General features: G+C 42.9%; 2 protein-coding genes across 2 annotated transcripts in view; one reads left to right on the top strand and one right to left on the bottom strand.

Annotated features, from left to right (window-relative positions):
- Positions 1–13,003, top strand: part of dhx36 (DEAH (Asp-Glu-Ala-His) box polypeptide 36) — a 31,122-nt gene extending 18,119 nt beyond the window's left edge. Inside the window, exons 15-26 of the mRNA XM_030066489.1 lie at positions 95–159; positions 853–996; positions 2,567–2,684; positions 4,444–4,542; positions 4,810–4,983; positions 5,194–5,280; positions 5,379–5,462; positions 5,670–5,769; positions 7,127–7,217; positions 9,213–9,333; positions 11,429–11,581; positions 12,268–13,003. Of these exons, the coding sequence (XP_029922349.1) occupies positions 95–159; positions 853–996; positions 2,567–2,684; positions 4,444–4,542; positions 4,810–4,983; positions 5,194–5,280; positions 5,379–5,462; positions 5,670–5,769; positions 7,127–7,217; positions 9,213–9,333; positions 11,429–11,581; positions 12,268–12,513 (1,482 nt within the window). The 3' untranslated portion in view covers positions 12,514–13,003. The remainder of the gene's footprint in view (positions 1–94; positions 160–852; positions 997–2,566; positions 2,685–4,443; positions 4,543–4,809; positions 4,984–5,193; positions 5,281–5,378; positions 5,463–5,669; positions 5,770–7,126; positions 7,218–9,212; positions 9,334–11,428; positions 11,582–12,267) is intronic.
- Positions 13,004–13,406: 403 nt separating this feature from the next.
- The window catches only part of LOC115369819 (rho guanine nucleotide exchange factor 26), a 29,336-nt gene continuing 26,521 nt past the window's right edge, over positions 13,407–16,221 (bottom strand). The window contains exons 14-15 of the mRNA XM_030066490.1: positions 16,085–16,189; positions 13,407–15,403 (exon numbers count right to left, since the gene is read on the bottom strand). Coding sequence (XP_029922350.1) covers positions 15,261–15,403; positions 16,085–16,189 — 248 coding nt within the window. The 3' untranslated portion in view covers positions 13,407–15,260. The remainder of the gene's footprint in view (positions 15,404–16,084; positions 16,190–16,221) is intronic.

Raw genomic sequence — 16,221 nt, 5'->3', positions numbered from 1 at the left:
CTTTCTTTCATCTGTCTGTTTTTTTTCCACAAAATTCGTTCATTCTCTTTGCAGCTTCAGCAAAGTCCAATCTCATCTACTTCTCTCCCCTCAGGTGTTCAAGAGGCCTCCTCCTGGAGTCAGGAAGATTGTGATTGCTACCAATATAGCTGAGACTAGGTGTGTGTGTATGTGTGTGTGTGTGTGTGTGCGTGTGTGTGTGTGTGAGAATTTGTGTTTGAACAGCCTTTGTACTCTCTCTGTTTGAAGACGTATTTTTGGCTGTAACTTTTTGTGCATCACCTCACTGACAGTTCAAAAAAAAAAAAAAATAAAAAAATAAACAATTTGATGACGCTTAGTCACATTCAGTCATGCGACGCGTGTGTGTGTGTGTGTGCGTGCATGTGTGCGTGCATGTGCATCTATACATGTAACTGTCAAAGTGTTGGTCCAGGTCATGAATGGATACAACAGATTTGGGACTAATTAGCATACAGTGCTGGAGTTGATAACGAATGCTGTCATTGGCTCAGGATGGAACTCACTCGCTCTGTGACAGGCTGTTTGTTAACGAATTCAAACCAAACACACACGTGTACACACACACACACACACACACACAGCAGAGTAAGAAGGCTCTGCACAACTGGCTGTACCCTCCTGCCTAATTACTGACACCAAACTTTCCAAAGGGCTACATGTTATTTTTACCTGTGTGTGTGTGTGTGTGTGTGTGTGTGTGTGTGTGTGTGTGTGTGTGTGCAAACCTTGAGCATTCTTCTGTTTTAAAGTGTCCACCTGTGTTTTTCCCCTTGATTGCGTCCTTATCTATTCTGTCACCCTCTCTCTCTCTTTCTCTCCTCTCTGTAGTATCACCATAGACGACGTTGTGTATGTGATAGATGGAGGGAAGATTAAGGAGACCCACTTCGACACCAACAACAACATCAGCACTATGGCAGCCGAGTGGGTCAGTTTGGCCAACGCCAAGCAGAGGAAGGGACGTGCTGGCAGGTAGGTGTGTGTGTGTGTGTTTCTGTGCCTGCGTTGGTGTTTTGAAGACTGTATATTAATTTCTAAGCGTGCGTGATACTAATCCATGACGACCGCTCTCCCCTTCCTTTGTCGCTTCATCTCATCTATTTTTCTCTTCCCTCCCTGCCGTCCCTGTCCTTCTGTCCCTCCCGATGAGGAGGCAAAACGGAGTCCCTCCCCGGCTGTTTCCAGAGTTAGATAGCTCTGACAGAAATATGGAGCAAAGCCCCTCCAGCAGGAGCTGCTAACAGCATGCAGTTTCATCCTATTGATTTTAAATTAACGTCCTTGTCACAGGGTGTGGACATAACAATACAACACAACTTTAAGAGTTTGTCTGCGGTGTCACCTTGGCGAGCACAAGAGCAACAGCGCTCCAGACAGTCACAACAGCACAGACCCAGACACGCAAAATACACTCATACACTGTCATACAATGTACATACAAACAAAAAAAACATAAATAATTTAGTGCAGTTTCAGAGGCTGTTGGTGCTGGAGATAGAATACCTTTTTATAAAGCTTTTTCTCACTGGATTATTTTATATTGATCAAATGTGGTATGATGGCTTTAGCCTGATATTCCAATAAAGTGTATCTGTAGTGCTGCTTATTATTTTTTTTTTGTATGCACCAAATGTAAATATTGCATTTTTTTGGCAAATTATTTTTTGAATGTGTTTGTTATATTGCATCGGCTGCATCTCTTGTTTTGTAGCCCATTAGAGACTATTTGTACCATCAGTGTATGAGTCACATGACTCCTGGACTAAATCCGGCTGTCTTGATCATTCTCCATATGTTGAACATGCAGTTTCTGCCTCTGAATTCCTTGAAGAAGGTTTCTGACTGAAAGCGTGCAACAAATTAAATCAAATGTTGTGCTTTTCACTTGATTTGACATGTTGATTCAAGATTAAATCGCTAAAAGAAATAGCTATAGACAGTTAGCCTAAATCTGGACCCCAGTGGGTTTAAATATGAAAATTTAATAGACATCTGCGTCATAAACCATGTCTTCTGAGATAACATGCCAGAAACATAAAGCATTAGCTTGTGCTTATGAATGTCTCCGGTGCAAATGCTTGATATTAACCGCTGTTTATGCATTAATTATTTATGTAATCATTTATTTAGTGCTTGCTCTAAACCTGGGCTGGTTAGGGTTAGCAGCTGAAAAGAACTTGGGCTATTTAAGAGCGAAAGCATAGACACAATGTTTAAGGACCATCCAGAGCTCGGTGGGCTCTTAGGGCATCCTGAAATGTCAGCAGCTCAAATTCAGTGTGAAGGACTTGCTTCTTGTTTTGTGGCCAGTGCCTCCCTGTGTACGACTGCCTCATATAGACTATTGGGCTGCTTTTGCTGCATAGTTATCATCTTGCCTTGTGTTTTGACTATTCTGACAAGCTTGACTTTGTCCTTGTCATTTATGTTCCTGAACCAGGCTCTTTCTTTCTACAACACTGACACTTTAAAGCTTCCTAATTAAAAAATTAACAGTTACATACCTTTTTTTTTTCCCCTCTCTGTCTGCCTCTCTGTTTAGGGTGTGTCCTGGGAAATGCTATCATCTATACAACAGCCTCAGGGCCAGTCTGCTGGATGCCTATCAGCTGCCTGAGATCATGAGGACGCCGCTGGAGGAGCTCTGCCTGCAGATCAAGGTTGTGTTTGGGAAGCGATTAGTGGTGTAACAGCTTTTTCACAGCTTGGTTTTTCCCTCTTTTGTTTTTTTTTGTTTTTTGTTTTTTTTTTAGACCACAGATTGGTTTGTGTCACAGTTTGTCTTGGAGAGAATTGAACTGACTTGGAAATCAAGTTCGTTTTTAATTTAAATAAACACCAACTGAACATAAAAGATTGAGTGGGCCGCTTGCCAACACTCTGTAAAGGCTGTGCAACATAGCAACTCAAAGCCTTTGCATGCAGCTTGTGGAGAATTACAATAAAGCCTGACATTTTACTATACATTACTATAATCAAAACCAGCGCTGCATGCTTTACATTAAACAAAACAAAACAAAACAAAAAAATCACGTTAGAACTGTGCTCTGGTGAAAAAAACATCAGTTTACTGCACATATGGTGCATGAATGAATGGAGGATACAGAGACACAGTTTTTCAATTTTAGTACAAAATCATTACATTCCTTGGAGAGAAAGAGGGAGTGGGTGTAGCAGGTAAAAAGAAAAAGAAAACAACAAAAAAAAAAACAACAACTGCTCCACCCCTGTCCGTCCCTGGTGTGTTTTCCCTCTTATATGCTGCATGTGGTGTGTATAGTGTGTATAGTATGCTGGTCCAGAGACAGCCATTGAGCCAGGTGTAGGCCTGTGAGGTGAGCTGAGGACAGGACGGCTGTGAATGGGTTTTGTCAGAGAAAAAGGAGCAGAGTGCTTCTGTTTTTGGTCTTGTGTTGAATTACTGCCTCTCCTGTCTAATGAGGACCGGGGATGAACATCCTGGGCTGACTCATACTCCTTGCTCCAGCTCTTTCTTTTTTTTTTTTTTACTGACAACATAATCGCCCTGATTCTGGCTCTCATTCTGTCACACAAACAGTCACTTTCTTCTCTGGCCACTTGCTTGTTAGGTTACTCATTTTCCCTCTTCTCTCTGCGTTCTCTTTTCTCTATTATTCTCTATTATTTTCTTTAAATCCTCCATTCAGACATATTCCAGCCCATGCTAATGGAACATTAAGCCAAAGTTCTCTCTGATGTAGCCACTAGTGTTTGCAATGATCTGTCTCACTGATGGCTTTAATGGATGTGTGTTTCTAAGTGTGTGCCTTGCGCTAGTTTGTGTGTGTGTGTGTGTGTGTGTGTGTGTGTGTGAGTGTATATGTGCAGTGCAGACCATGAAGCCAGTGGGTGAGAGGCGGGCTAATGCACTAGTCAGTCCTTTAAGCGTGAGAAACACTGTCAGCATGCTAACCCTGAGCAGACACTCTAATGCTGCAACACCATTGTATTATTCAAACATACCAGGTTTGCAGAAATGAAAGTAAAATTTAGCTTCTTTCCTTTTTCAGGTTGCCACAGGTAGATGCTTGGTGTGTTGTAAACAACGGTGTTTTGACTCTCTGAAAAAAGCTTTCACAGAATGAGGATATTTTTGTCGTGCAAGCTCCTGTTATCTTCCCGATTCCCTGCTCTGCTCGGCACGGTGCAAATAGTTAACACTCCTACGCGGATTGATTGTCAGATCCATCATGCCGACATCGATCTGCGTGACCAAACCATTTGATGCATAATATAGATTAGCTGAACGTTAAATTACTGGATCATTATCAATATCTCGCCGTCTTTGTGCTACAATTCTGCATCAGGAAGCAGCTACGCACATTTAGACAATCAAAACTGAAATTACATACTGTTTTTTTGATAGGCGATTGATGTGTTGTGATGTGTGCTGTCCAGATATTGAAGCTGGGGCCTATTGCTGGATTCCTGAGGAAAGCCCTGGACCCTCCCACTGAGAAGGCCGTCAGTCTGGCCATCAAGCACCTCATAGACCTGGTGAGAGCCTTATGATGTTCTGTAATGAGACGTCTTCCAAAAATATCTTTAAAAACAAACACACAAAGCAGTTACATCACCAGAACTATACGTACCAATTGTGCATGGGTGGGGATCAAAAGAAACAGCTTTGTGTAGTGCAGTGGATGAGATAAACATGAGCATTAGTCAGTAAGAACAACTGGCTGTAAACCCTTCATTTGCGGCTAAAGTTGGCTACTGATATGTGTTGGGTTTTTTGACTTTTTTTTTTTTTTTTTGCGCTAGAATGCCCTGGACCGCTCGGAGAATCTGACGGCGCTGGGTGTCCACCTGGCCCGGCTGCCGGTGGAGCCTCACATTGGGAAGCTGATCCTGTTTGGAGCTCTGCTTGGCTGCCTTGACCCTGTGCTCACCATCGCCGCTTCACTCAGCTTCAAAGACCCTTTCTTCATCCCCCTGGTAAGGCACAGAGATCACAGACATGAAAGCTTACACTTGTGGAAATACAACCGCATTTGACAGTATTGGCGCACAAAATCATCTGGATTTTCTCGCTGTGTTTCTGCTGCACGGAATAAGTTACATCCTATGGCATTAGCTTCGAGCTGTGCACTAAAGTGTTAAATTTTCCTTTCAAAAGAAGCAAGCTGATGATGTGTCTGCTCTCAGGGCAAAGAGAAGATGGCAGACATGAGGAGAAAAACACTGTCCAGAAACTCCAAGAGTGACCACCTCACGATTGTTAATGCTTTCCAGGTAAAAGCATCACGCAGCTGTCTTGAATTTTCGTTCTCCTGTGATAGTCCGTCATGTGATTTGAGCCGGTCTGAATCGATTGTGCATTGACTCGTCAGGGTTGGGAAGAGGCCAAACGGCGTGGCGCCAGGTACGAGAGAGAGTACTGCTGGGACAACTTCCTGTCTGCCAACACACTCCAGGTGAGCCAGGGACACCACATTTGTGAAGCATCTCTGAAAGCAAGTATTGATCAAGGACCGTTCAGGTTAGCAGCACCAGCCCTAACCCGAAAGGCCTCCAGAATAAAACCCAAGGTGCTCCATGATTAAAATATGAGATGCTGGTTCCTGTCTAGACTGAGGACAGGCCGTTTTTTTGTGAAGTAATTTATCTTTGCTTCTTCGCAGATGCTGCACAACATGAAGGGCCAGTTTGCTGAGCACCTGATGGGGGCCGGCTTTGTCAGCAGCAAGGACCCCAAAGACCCCATGTCCAACGTCAACTCAGGTAGACAAGATGAGCAGTGTGTTTGGGATCTAGCCGTGTGACAGTGGCTTACATGAACTATCGCAATGCACTTGACATCTCAACTGTTCCAGTCCCAAAGTGTATTGATGAATTCACCAATTTGCCAGTTTTTATATGTCCTATGTGATGTGGCTCATGAATGTAAAAAGTCTCCTTTCATTCTTTAGTTTCACTTTGTTTGGAAAAGCCAAAGCTGATATTCAGCTTTCTATCAAGTGTCTGTAATGTGTCAGTCTGCTATGTTTGAGGTCGTACAGTAACTTGTAAAGTAGTCTGTAGATGCCGAGTGTACTCCAGTACATTGTATTACAACTGTTTGATTACCAAATTTATAGATTCCTTGCTACAAATGTGTTTATGTATAGAACAAAATCAAAACTTAAAAAATTATGAAAGCCCAAACCCTCCTCACTTCTGCTCTACTTTAATTCATCAACATTAAAAAAAAAAAGAAAAGGAAAAAAAAACCTTCTGTACAAGCCTTTGTCAGGATGTGTTGACAAAGGTTTTATACCAAAGTGAATCTTACTCAACAACCTTCCAGTATAAACTGAAATGTTGATGCATTCAAGTCTTGAGCAGAGGTGAAGACTATGCAGTGGCTTTCATTTTTAGTATTTCCCTGTGGGCGTACCCTCCTACCACCTAGTTTAGTGTGCTCCAGTGTGTTCTGTTCTTTCGTAATGATAAAAAAATGCTTATGGTTGAGCCAATGCCAGCGTTAGTGTCACATACACTAGGTGGCCATTTTATTAGGTACACCTTCACCACCCAATCCAATACAAATGTTGTGCCATAAAGTTGACTTTTCTGATGCCTGTAATGCTCAGGTTTTCTTTTTGTCACAGTAATAGAGGTGTTCATTCAGTTCTGTGTTTGGCATTGAGCTCATAGTTAATGCTGCTGTTGTGCTGGACTGCATTTTATTGAGAGGTGTTTCCACTATTCTGTCCCCCCTTATGTATATAAATAGGGAGGACAAAAAATTAGAAACACCTCTCAATATAATGTCGTCCAGCACAAGACCTCTGCAAACTACAACCTCAATAATAAACATATAATTAAATTGACACATTCTGCACAATGTGAACATAAAACTGAACATTATAAACTTTCTTAAAAGGTAGAATTGATGTCAGAGCTGTTGCACTGAACTGCATTAGATTGTACAGTTGGACCTGATAAAGTGGCCGCTGAGTGTAGTCTGTGAAATTGAAGCAAGCAGACAAGTGAAACTTAATCAGACATTAACTTTTTGTCACCGTCATAGTTTAATATTAACATTGGACTAATGAAGCATTAGTCCCTCTTCACTTTCTGTCATTTCTTCCTTCAGAAAATGAGAAGTTGATCAAGGCGGTGATTGTAGCTGGTCTGTACCCTAAGGTGGCCATGATCAGACCGTCTCACAGCAAGAAGAGGCCAGGGTGAGTCCGTCCACCGAACGACACAGAGAAGGATAAAGACACACAAAGAGGAAAGGGCTGCACAGCACAAGGAGGAGAAGTGCAGAATCACTCGTATTGATCTCTACACAGAAAAAAACACTTCCACAAAGCAATATCTCATCAGAGTTTTCAGGCTGGTGTTCTATAACAGTCCAGTGACAATTACCTGAGGCTGTGCAGAGACCATGGTAGGAAAATTGTCAAAAACTGAAACACTCTTGCAGCTGAAGATCAATGCAGTCATCATCGAACTACCCTTAGGCAGCTGTCATAAGCTGTGGCTGTGACCTGTCTGGAAAAGACAGACACACACACACACACTCACACACGCACGCACGCACAAGAGCTGTCACTTTTTTATTTCCTCAGTGGCACCGCCGTGGCCTCATTTGTTCTGAGGTTCTCAGTGTGATTTCCTCTGCATGATAAGAGATATTTTCAACAGTTAGGATGCTAAGACAGTCAGGTTTATGTTTTCTGCGCCGCATTTAATGAATTGATTCCTCAGTTGAAGCACTTTTGTTTGTTTTGCTGCTAAATCAGAAAACTGTCTGCTGCACACTCCTCGTTCCCCACAGTTAAGAAGCTGGTTTTGTGAGCGTGACTCGGAGGGGTTTGGAACACAGAGATACTTTCATCAAAGTGTTGATTTGCAGGCTCCATCTCGGTTTGTTTTGGGACCTGCCTCGCAGTAATGACAGGAGGCGCTCTGTGTGCATCATAACAATGCCAAATGAAGCCAAAGGAGCCTGAGTTGAGGGGTTATTTCTGTAATTGCAGTTTTGAATACATTTTAACAAATTTGTTTCGGTGATACAATTTTCACTCAGTTTTGGCAGAAAGTCATGACAACACACACACAAACAATAATGCTTGTGTGCGTCACCATGTATTTGATTTGTGTTGAAGTGCATTATTCCTCTGAGCGCTATGTGGTGTGTAGTAAAGGCTGAGGCTGGCCACAGGAAATGTAAGTTGAGTGTGTTTGGGTGTGCCGGGACATCGTCGTATGGCTGTATTTGTGTTGAGAACTTATTGGAAGTGACAGACTCTGTGGAGTATGACACTGGTGAGAAAATAACTGTTTTTGCAGTTGCACTCACTAAGCAGTGGGGACTCAGAAAATGAAGCTGAAGAACTTTTACCAAAAAGAGGAGCTGTGTCGGCTGTTTGGAAGTTCTTCGGCTTCAAAAATCCGTCTGGCAAAGACAAAAGAAACTTTCCAGGCTACCGCAGCGCACTGACATAGATTGTGTAACGAAGCGAAGAGTTGCCACTCCGCTCTGTTTTCACTGGCTAACAGCAGCACACTGGCTTAGCTTGTCTATTCAGAGAAGAGGTATCACTTCGGCTTATTTTTCAGTCTGTGATATCACGTGTACTACTGCTCATTCATTTGTAGCTGAATTTTTAGGTCTGTTTGATAAGTAATTCACATTTTTAAAATAATAATAATAATTTAACATGTTGTTAAATCAGTCAAACCAGTCTGCATATTAATGCAAGTGGCCTTAAATTTGCATAATAAAAAGGTTCTGTATTTTGACCACAAATGTCACGCATTCTGATTCCTTCACTTCATTAGAATCATGAGTCCCACCTCTTTGCATCATTTTGTGTTGCCATGTAAACCTGTATTAATACTAGGGTGGACAACTTGGACCTTAATGTCCAGTATTCATTCCTCATAACAGTAAAATAGGTCATTCTAAGTTAATTTACTGCAGTAATTCTTATCTAAATCATTAGAAAATGTGGTTAACACCCAGTCGTGCATGAAAAAAGAAAATACCGGCATATACCGTGAAACCGATATAATTTTGAAAAATACCGTGATATACATTTTTGGTCATACCGCCCAGCACTAGTTTTGGTAAAGACTGAATATTGTTTTTCTGAGTACACTTCAGCCCAGTTAGCAGCCAGTAGTGGCTAAAGTATTGGACTCGATCACAAATGCTTTCTCTTTTCCAGGGTTAAGGTGTACACCCAGGCCGATGGGAAGGTGTGTATCCATCCAAAATCTGTCAACGCGGAGGAGACGGAGTTCAACTACACCTGGCTCATCTACCACCTCAAGATGAGAACTAGCAGTGTGAGTGGAAGAGGGGAACACATGCAAACAATCCGGGACTGGAAAAAAAAAAAAAAAAAAAAAAAAAAGATCAGTCTAGTACTGTCATGTGAAACTGTTGTATTAATGTTATGCGTTTCCGTGCACTACAGTACGTGTTTGAGTGTTAGACTCCTGCCTCTGCTTGAGTGTGCATGTCTCTCTGAAGGTGTGTGTGAGTAGAGAGGAGGACCGTTGGGTAAAGGTTGGCTGAGGTACCATGCCAGCTTTAGACTGAATGAATATTTGATTAAAACGCCGCCTTTCAACTCCCTCTCAAAGGCTGTTGTGCTTCAAAGCTCCCAGACACAATATGAGAGGTGTGTGTGGGGGGCGGGGTGGGGAGGGCAAAACAGTCAATGCATCTCTCTGACTGTCGCCCTCTCTTCTCTCCCTCTACCCCCTCTTCTCTGTTTCACTTTTTTCTCCCCCCCCTTGCACTCCCAATCTCCCTTTCCTTCCATCTATCTGTCTTTGTTCTGTCTGTGCTGTCTGTCTTTGTGAATGTTACCATTCTGTGGAAAAAAAAAACACACCTTTCAAGTCCTCTCTGTGACTGCTGCCGGTGTGTCTTTCTCCCTCTCTTTGGTGCCATTATCTTTATGAAGAAAGGGCTTCAGCTGTATCTTCTGCGCTTCATTATTGCCGCCATTAAATTTGCTTTGTCTCGCACTGTTTAAGTGATTGCGTGCTTGTGCCGTGCGTTTATGTGTTTGTGTTGAGAAAAAAAAAAAAAGAAATGGCCACCGAGAGCCTGTGGGATTGTCAAGGCCATTGGCACACTGAGAGAGAAGGAAGCAGGAGATGAGGGCCATGAGAAAACAAAAAAAAAGAAAAAGAAAGAAAGTGAGGGATGACGTTCAACTTTATCTCGTCTGACGCACTTGCCCCTGGTCCATTACATTACACATTCATGGAGCAGATGCGGTTGTCCCTGCTCTCTTCCTGCGTCTTTGTTTTCCTTGTCTCCTGCCCACGCCTTCCACCTCTCTGTATTTCTCTCTCTGTGGATGCTTTCTGTCACTCCCTCCTTCTGTCATAAGCTTTATCCCTTTCTTTCTAGCTGTTCCCATCCAATCGGGGAAACTAAGGGTTGGTTTGACCCCTCAAACAGCTCCTAACCTACACTCAGTGCTGTCTCACCCAAGTGTAAAACAGTTTGTGAGTGAGTACGAGATCAGTGCTTTTCTTGTTTTAGAGTAGTTGTCCCTCGCTATAACGCGGTTCACCTTTCGTGGCCTTGCAGTTTCGCAGATTTTTTTTTGTGCAATTTTGCATTTTTTTTTTTTTTTTATTACATCGCATTGTGTTCTGCGTCCTGATTGGCTAAGGGACTGTAGACCATTGTCAATCAATCTCCTCCGTGCCGTGTCTCCTGTACAGTACAGAATGCGTTCATTCTATAATACTGGACTTGTTTTTCTACCAAGGTTTGAACTTTGAGAGTTTAAACAAGAGAGAAAAGTGAGAAAATGTTAATGCCTGTTTGAGAAAAGTGTATAAAGTGTGTAGTGAGGGGTTTTACAGCCTTAAAACAGCTATAATAATTGTAAAAAATAAAGCTGACTACTTCGCGGATTTCGCCTAGTGCGGGTTATTTTTAGAACGTAACTCCTGCGATAAACGAGGGACCACTGTACTCCCAAATTTCAGCATTTATCTAAAATGCTGTTTTGAATTTTTCCCAATTTATAGTTTAAAACATGGACCTACTTGTTTACCAATTGAAGAAAAAAATACCCATTTGTTAACTTTAAATATCAAAATCAAAACCATTGGACATCTGTCGGTTTAGCACAGGGAGGAAGACGTCCAGAAGAGAAAAATATAAACCCATAGTCCAAAAGAGAGTGTGATTCACAGACAGGGCAAGATGACATTTCTCATTTCACCGAAAGCCTTGAAACACATTTTCAAACTCACACAGCCTCTCTTCTCTAATGGGACACTTTCAACCCACACTGCAGAATGGCTGTCGGGCATGGTCTGTCATAATGATGCTGCTCCCTGTCATTGTGTGTGCGCGTGTTTTTAATACTCCCTGTTGTGTGTTTGTGTCATTGCTCTGTGTCCTCAGATCTTCCTGTATGATTGCACGGAGGTGTCCCCCTTCTCGCTGCTGTTCTTCGGAGGAGACATCACCATCCAGAAAGACGAGGACCAGGAGACCATCGCCGTCGACCAGTGGATCGTCTTCAGATCCCCGGCACGCATCGCTCACCTCGTCAAGGTACAGGAGGATGTGCATACACAGGGCATAAACCTCAGCTGAGATTAATTTTAGGAGGATGCAGACATTGGAGACATTGGATTTTTTGTCAGTATCCGAAATGCCAACATTCTCCAACTCTTGTGCCAGATTGGTGACGCCAATACCGATATATGAACGTTTTTTTTTTTCACCTAATTGCAGAGAATATCAAGGCTCTCCTGTAACGGAGATAACATATTATTATGCCTACTCTGATCATAATGGCCCACTGGCAGATGCAGACATGTAAAACATTCACATTCACTGGGAAAAATAAGAAAACTACTCCAACTTAGGTTATGTAATGCATAACTTTTTTTTTATGTAACATTTTCTTTAAAACAAAACTTTAAGATTCATCCCACTTTAACAGGCTTGGATGATGCTCTCCCTGAGACAATCCTGCCTCAGCCAGGGCAAATTTGACCTATTTCACGAGTTGCTTAACAAATGAATTAAATGTAATCTCTGTCCACAGGGATTATGTGAAAGTAAGTGCATTGTGCAACCCAATATGGGCAGAAATTTTCATTTCGAGTCAATGCCAATATTTCATTTTAAAGCCTTTATCTGCCACCACAGATAACATGCTGATATTATTGTGCATCCTGAATTAATTTACATTATTTCTGGCTTACCAAGGTCCCTAATCTCCCTCTTCACAGAGTCTGAAGAAAGAGTTGGATTCTCTGCTGGAGGGGAAGATCTGTAACCCCGCTCCGGTGGACTGGCACAACCGTCAGTCCAAAGACTGCGCCGTCATTACGGCCATCATAGACCTCATCACCACCCAGGAGAAGCCCACGAGCAGTACCAACAGTGCAAGCTACGGAAGACCGTGGGCCTCTGCTCCCCGAGGACAACACATCTACTTCAATGACGACGACGACGATGACGATGATGATAATTAGAGGTGGCTCTAAGACTTGATGAAAGTCTATTTTTTCAAAGCAGAGAGTGTTGGCCAGCTGCCAGTTTTCCTCAGATGAATAACTCTATTTTGCTAGCTATAAAGAGACGAGAATGTAAAATGTTTAGGGTCGAATGACCACATCCGTAGCTAAGAACGGCAGAACTCGGTAGGGATATTCATCGTGTTAAGCTGGCTTTCTTTATGGTGCTGCTTTGTTTAAACCTAAGTGGCCATGGGCGGCTCCTGAAGACCAAACAGAGGACGTAGGAGGACTGGAAAATATTTGTGCACTTAAATGGAAGAACTCTTTCTTTTTTGCTTGTTTGGTCTTTTTTGGCAAATACCAATCCACGTTATAATAAACTAAGAAGCTGTTCTTGTCTGTTGGTTAGTTTTTACATTATCTGTTTTGCATAAGTCTCTGCTTGGTCTCTCAGCAATCTGTACATAAGGGACTGCACAATAAAGTACAGCTGTAACACAGAATGTCTTGCTTTCATCTGCCTTGCTCTGTCAAACACTTCACCAGCGAGTGAAGGTAAGGGTTATGGGATGTTACCATCTGTTGTGTGTGCAGTGAGGGACTAATCAGTGAGATCATTCAGTGTGGCCAGCGGTCGGAATGCTTACTCTTGGCAATCCAGTGGCACACGGTTGCCTACTCTTGCTTTAGTGGCAGATATTTGATTAATATTTCTGGGAAAAATGCCGGTGGTTGAATCTTTCATGAATACATCTGGTTAAAAGTCCACCGGATGTCCAGAGAGCAGGTGGCTAATTCCTCATTGCACGTCTTAGTGGAGGAATAAAAGTGGAGAAATTTCCTCAGCCTTTCTGGCAGTGGTCCTCAGGGAGGGATGTCAAATTAATCAGCCAGACTACGAGACAGCCCACAAGCAATTAAGCTTTTATTAGAGAGCATAATGTATGATGAAAATATCTAAGGTTGAATAAACATAATTCCTCTGCAGTATAAACCTGTATTTAGGATAACATGCAAATTGCAGTTCAGGCTGTTTAGGCATGATACATATTTACATGGGTGATTTACAGTGGTTACAAGCCGGCAACATGGTTGAAATGAAGATCGCTGACTGTAGTTACATATGTGGTATCACATTTTTCCCCCTGAGTGCAAATGCAAAGCTTTGTCTTGTCTTGTCGAGTGAGAGTCTGAATTGACATGTCCTTCCTGCGGGGCAGCATGCTCTCTACTGTACATCATGTCTAGCTCTCTGTAGTGGAGCAGTTCTGGTCGCCTGCCAGAGCATGTGGGCTTGATAGATGGTGTTATCACTGTACTCAAGCCAGGCCATTCATTTCCTTTAGCTGGACATGGCAACACTAAAAAGATGACTCACAGATGACAATCACATTAAAACCAGGGCTGGGCAGAGCTGCTCGTCTCTTCCGATTTCACCATAAACAACATATTAATTGCAGGTCACCTCTAATACCACAGATAAAAGTCTGTAATATCACAGATAAAAGTCTTAAATGGATATTTACCTCTGGCTGGCATCAGGGGTGGGCACTCTAGGGCCATACTGTGATTCCAGGCTGTCAAAATTACTGAGCAGCTGGAGAGAATAATAGTCTGTGTGACACAAACGCAGAGTCTGATTCATGAAGGTGACATTAAATTGGTGACAAACAGCAGGGTCCACAGCGGATCCTTGACCCTTCTGTTTACCCCACGGAGGACATGAAATTAAAACATCTGAAGCCTACTATATGAAACCCAGACGAGTGTAATATCAAACATTATCCAATTGATAAGTGCCTTGGGGGTTTGGCTTGAATTTTCTTTTCATTTTTTCGATCAACATGCATCACATTCAATTTCATTGCCAATATGCTTTGCCAGATCACATCCAGATACATCATACGAGTTCGTCAGATGTTACAGAAATCTTCCAACAGCTTCTGCACTTGACAAAACACTGAAGAACCTGCCGGGTCTTTTTTTTTTTTTTTAAATCACATTCAGGCACAGCATCTTCCTAGTTACACTGTTACTGGCACACATCGTCAACACATGGCTTAAGCCTTATAAACAGAGCAGAAGCTGGGCTGCTGCCATTTGCACACCCTTCTGTTCGGTCTGATCAGCGACTACAGAGGCACTGCAGTTCCACCGTCACATTGCACATCGCTTCGACTCCAAAAACGTGTTTCAGAAACGAAATATGCAAATTTCATACTAATGGAGCGGCGGGCGGAAAGCGGTCCCTTAGACAGAGGAAGTCAAGTTTCCCGGCCAACCAGAGTGTAAATGGGTTTGAGAGATCCCACTGTCAAGCCATGCCTCCCACACAGGGATGGGTCATTAGTTAAGCTGGCTTTGTTTTGCTTCTGAACTCAGCCTTCGCTTGAAATCTCAGACAGTAGCGGGGGATGAGGAAGACGACAGACGGCCGATGCCTGATTTTTTTAGTGGGCAAAAAGCAAAAGTCCAAATTATGGCTTGCTCTATACCACCTGAGTTACTAATCTGAAAAGAACAAGCGCTGCCAGCATGCTGCAGCTGGACACCTCCTTCACTGGTCCCCGTGATCCCTGAAGGCAGGTCGGCGACGCTATTAAAGGGCATCAGGGTGAAAGGGGCTCATTAGCTGGGGTTCACTGCTTGAAAGGCAGGTCGCTGGCAAGTCGAGGGATCACCAGCAGCTGAGAAAGCTCTTGGCGGTTTAAGGGTAAAGGAGTCCGCTGGGGTATTTTCCGGGCGCACCCAGCCTGTCAGAGTCATACGTTGGTCTCCAGCCCTTGCAGGCGGTCCATCCTCTGCATGTTGCGCTCGATGGTGGCCGGGCATGTGATTGGCTCAGCGCACTCCGCAAGGAACCATCCTCTCTCTCCATCGCGCAGTCGCTCACCCTCATACCAGCCTGGAACACAACACGCACATTATTAAAAGACGAAATGAAATGCCGTGCTCCCTCGTCCTATTCTTGGTTTTGGCTGTCTGTTCTTCTCAGCCCAATAACACATGAAAGTCAGTTGCCATGGACACCTTAAGAAAAATAACCTTTGGCCTCTCTCTCTCTCTCTCTCTCTCTCTGTGTGTGTGTGTGTGTGTGTGTGTGTGTGTGTGTGTGTGTGTGTGTGTGTGTGTGTAAAACCACATCAAACAGGTCAATACCCTAACGATTGACTTCATTATGTGAGAAAGACAGGCAGATGAAAGGAGGGGTAAACAAAAAGGTCGAAAATTAAGAGTGCGTAAAATTTGTATTATGAGATATAAAAAAAAAAAAAATATTGCAGTATAGTTTATTTTTTCCCAATGCTTTTTTGGTAGCCTTTATTTCAACATTCAAAGTCTGCCAAAATCAAATGTGTAAGCACCAATGATATCTTCAAAATATAACACTGCTGACAGATTTTTTTTGGGACCGAAATGCATGTTTGTTTTCCATATTTCCCATCATTCAAAGCATGAGGAAAAACTGAATAATATTGCTTATTTTTAACACATGTACCTAATTTTGGAGCTAATATTTCTAGCCTATTAGATAACAGGAGGGAGCCACAGAGACTAGGGAGGCAGAGAGAGAGTCACAACGTACCGTCCTCTACTTTCTGAGAGACCAACACCACATCTGCCACCTGCAGGGACAGCTCATCCGGCTGCTTGGCTGTGTACGTCCTGGTCACTTCCACCTGCATGGCATCTAGAACAACACACACAGACAACAAGCCCAAA

Source organism: Myripristis murdjan, chromosome 13, assembly GCF_902150065.1.
Source record: "Myripristis murdjan chromosome 13, fMyrMur1.1, whole genome shotgun sequence".
NCBI classification, from domain to species: Eukaryota; Metazoa; Chordata; class Actinopteri; order Holocentriformes; family Holocentridae; genus Myripristis; species Myripristis murdjan.
The sequence above is the reverse complement of the archived record's forward strand: the minus strand, read 5'-3'. Positions and strand labels throughout refer to the sequence as shown.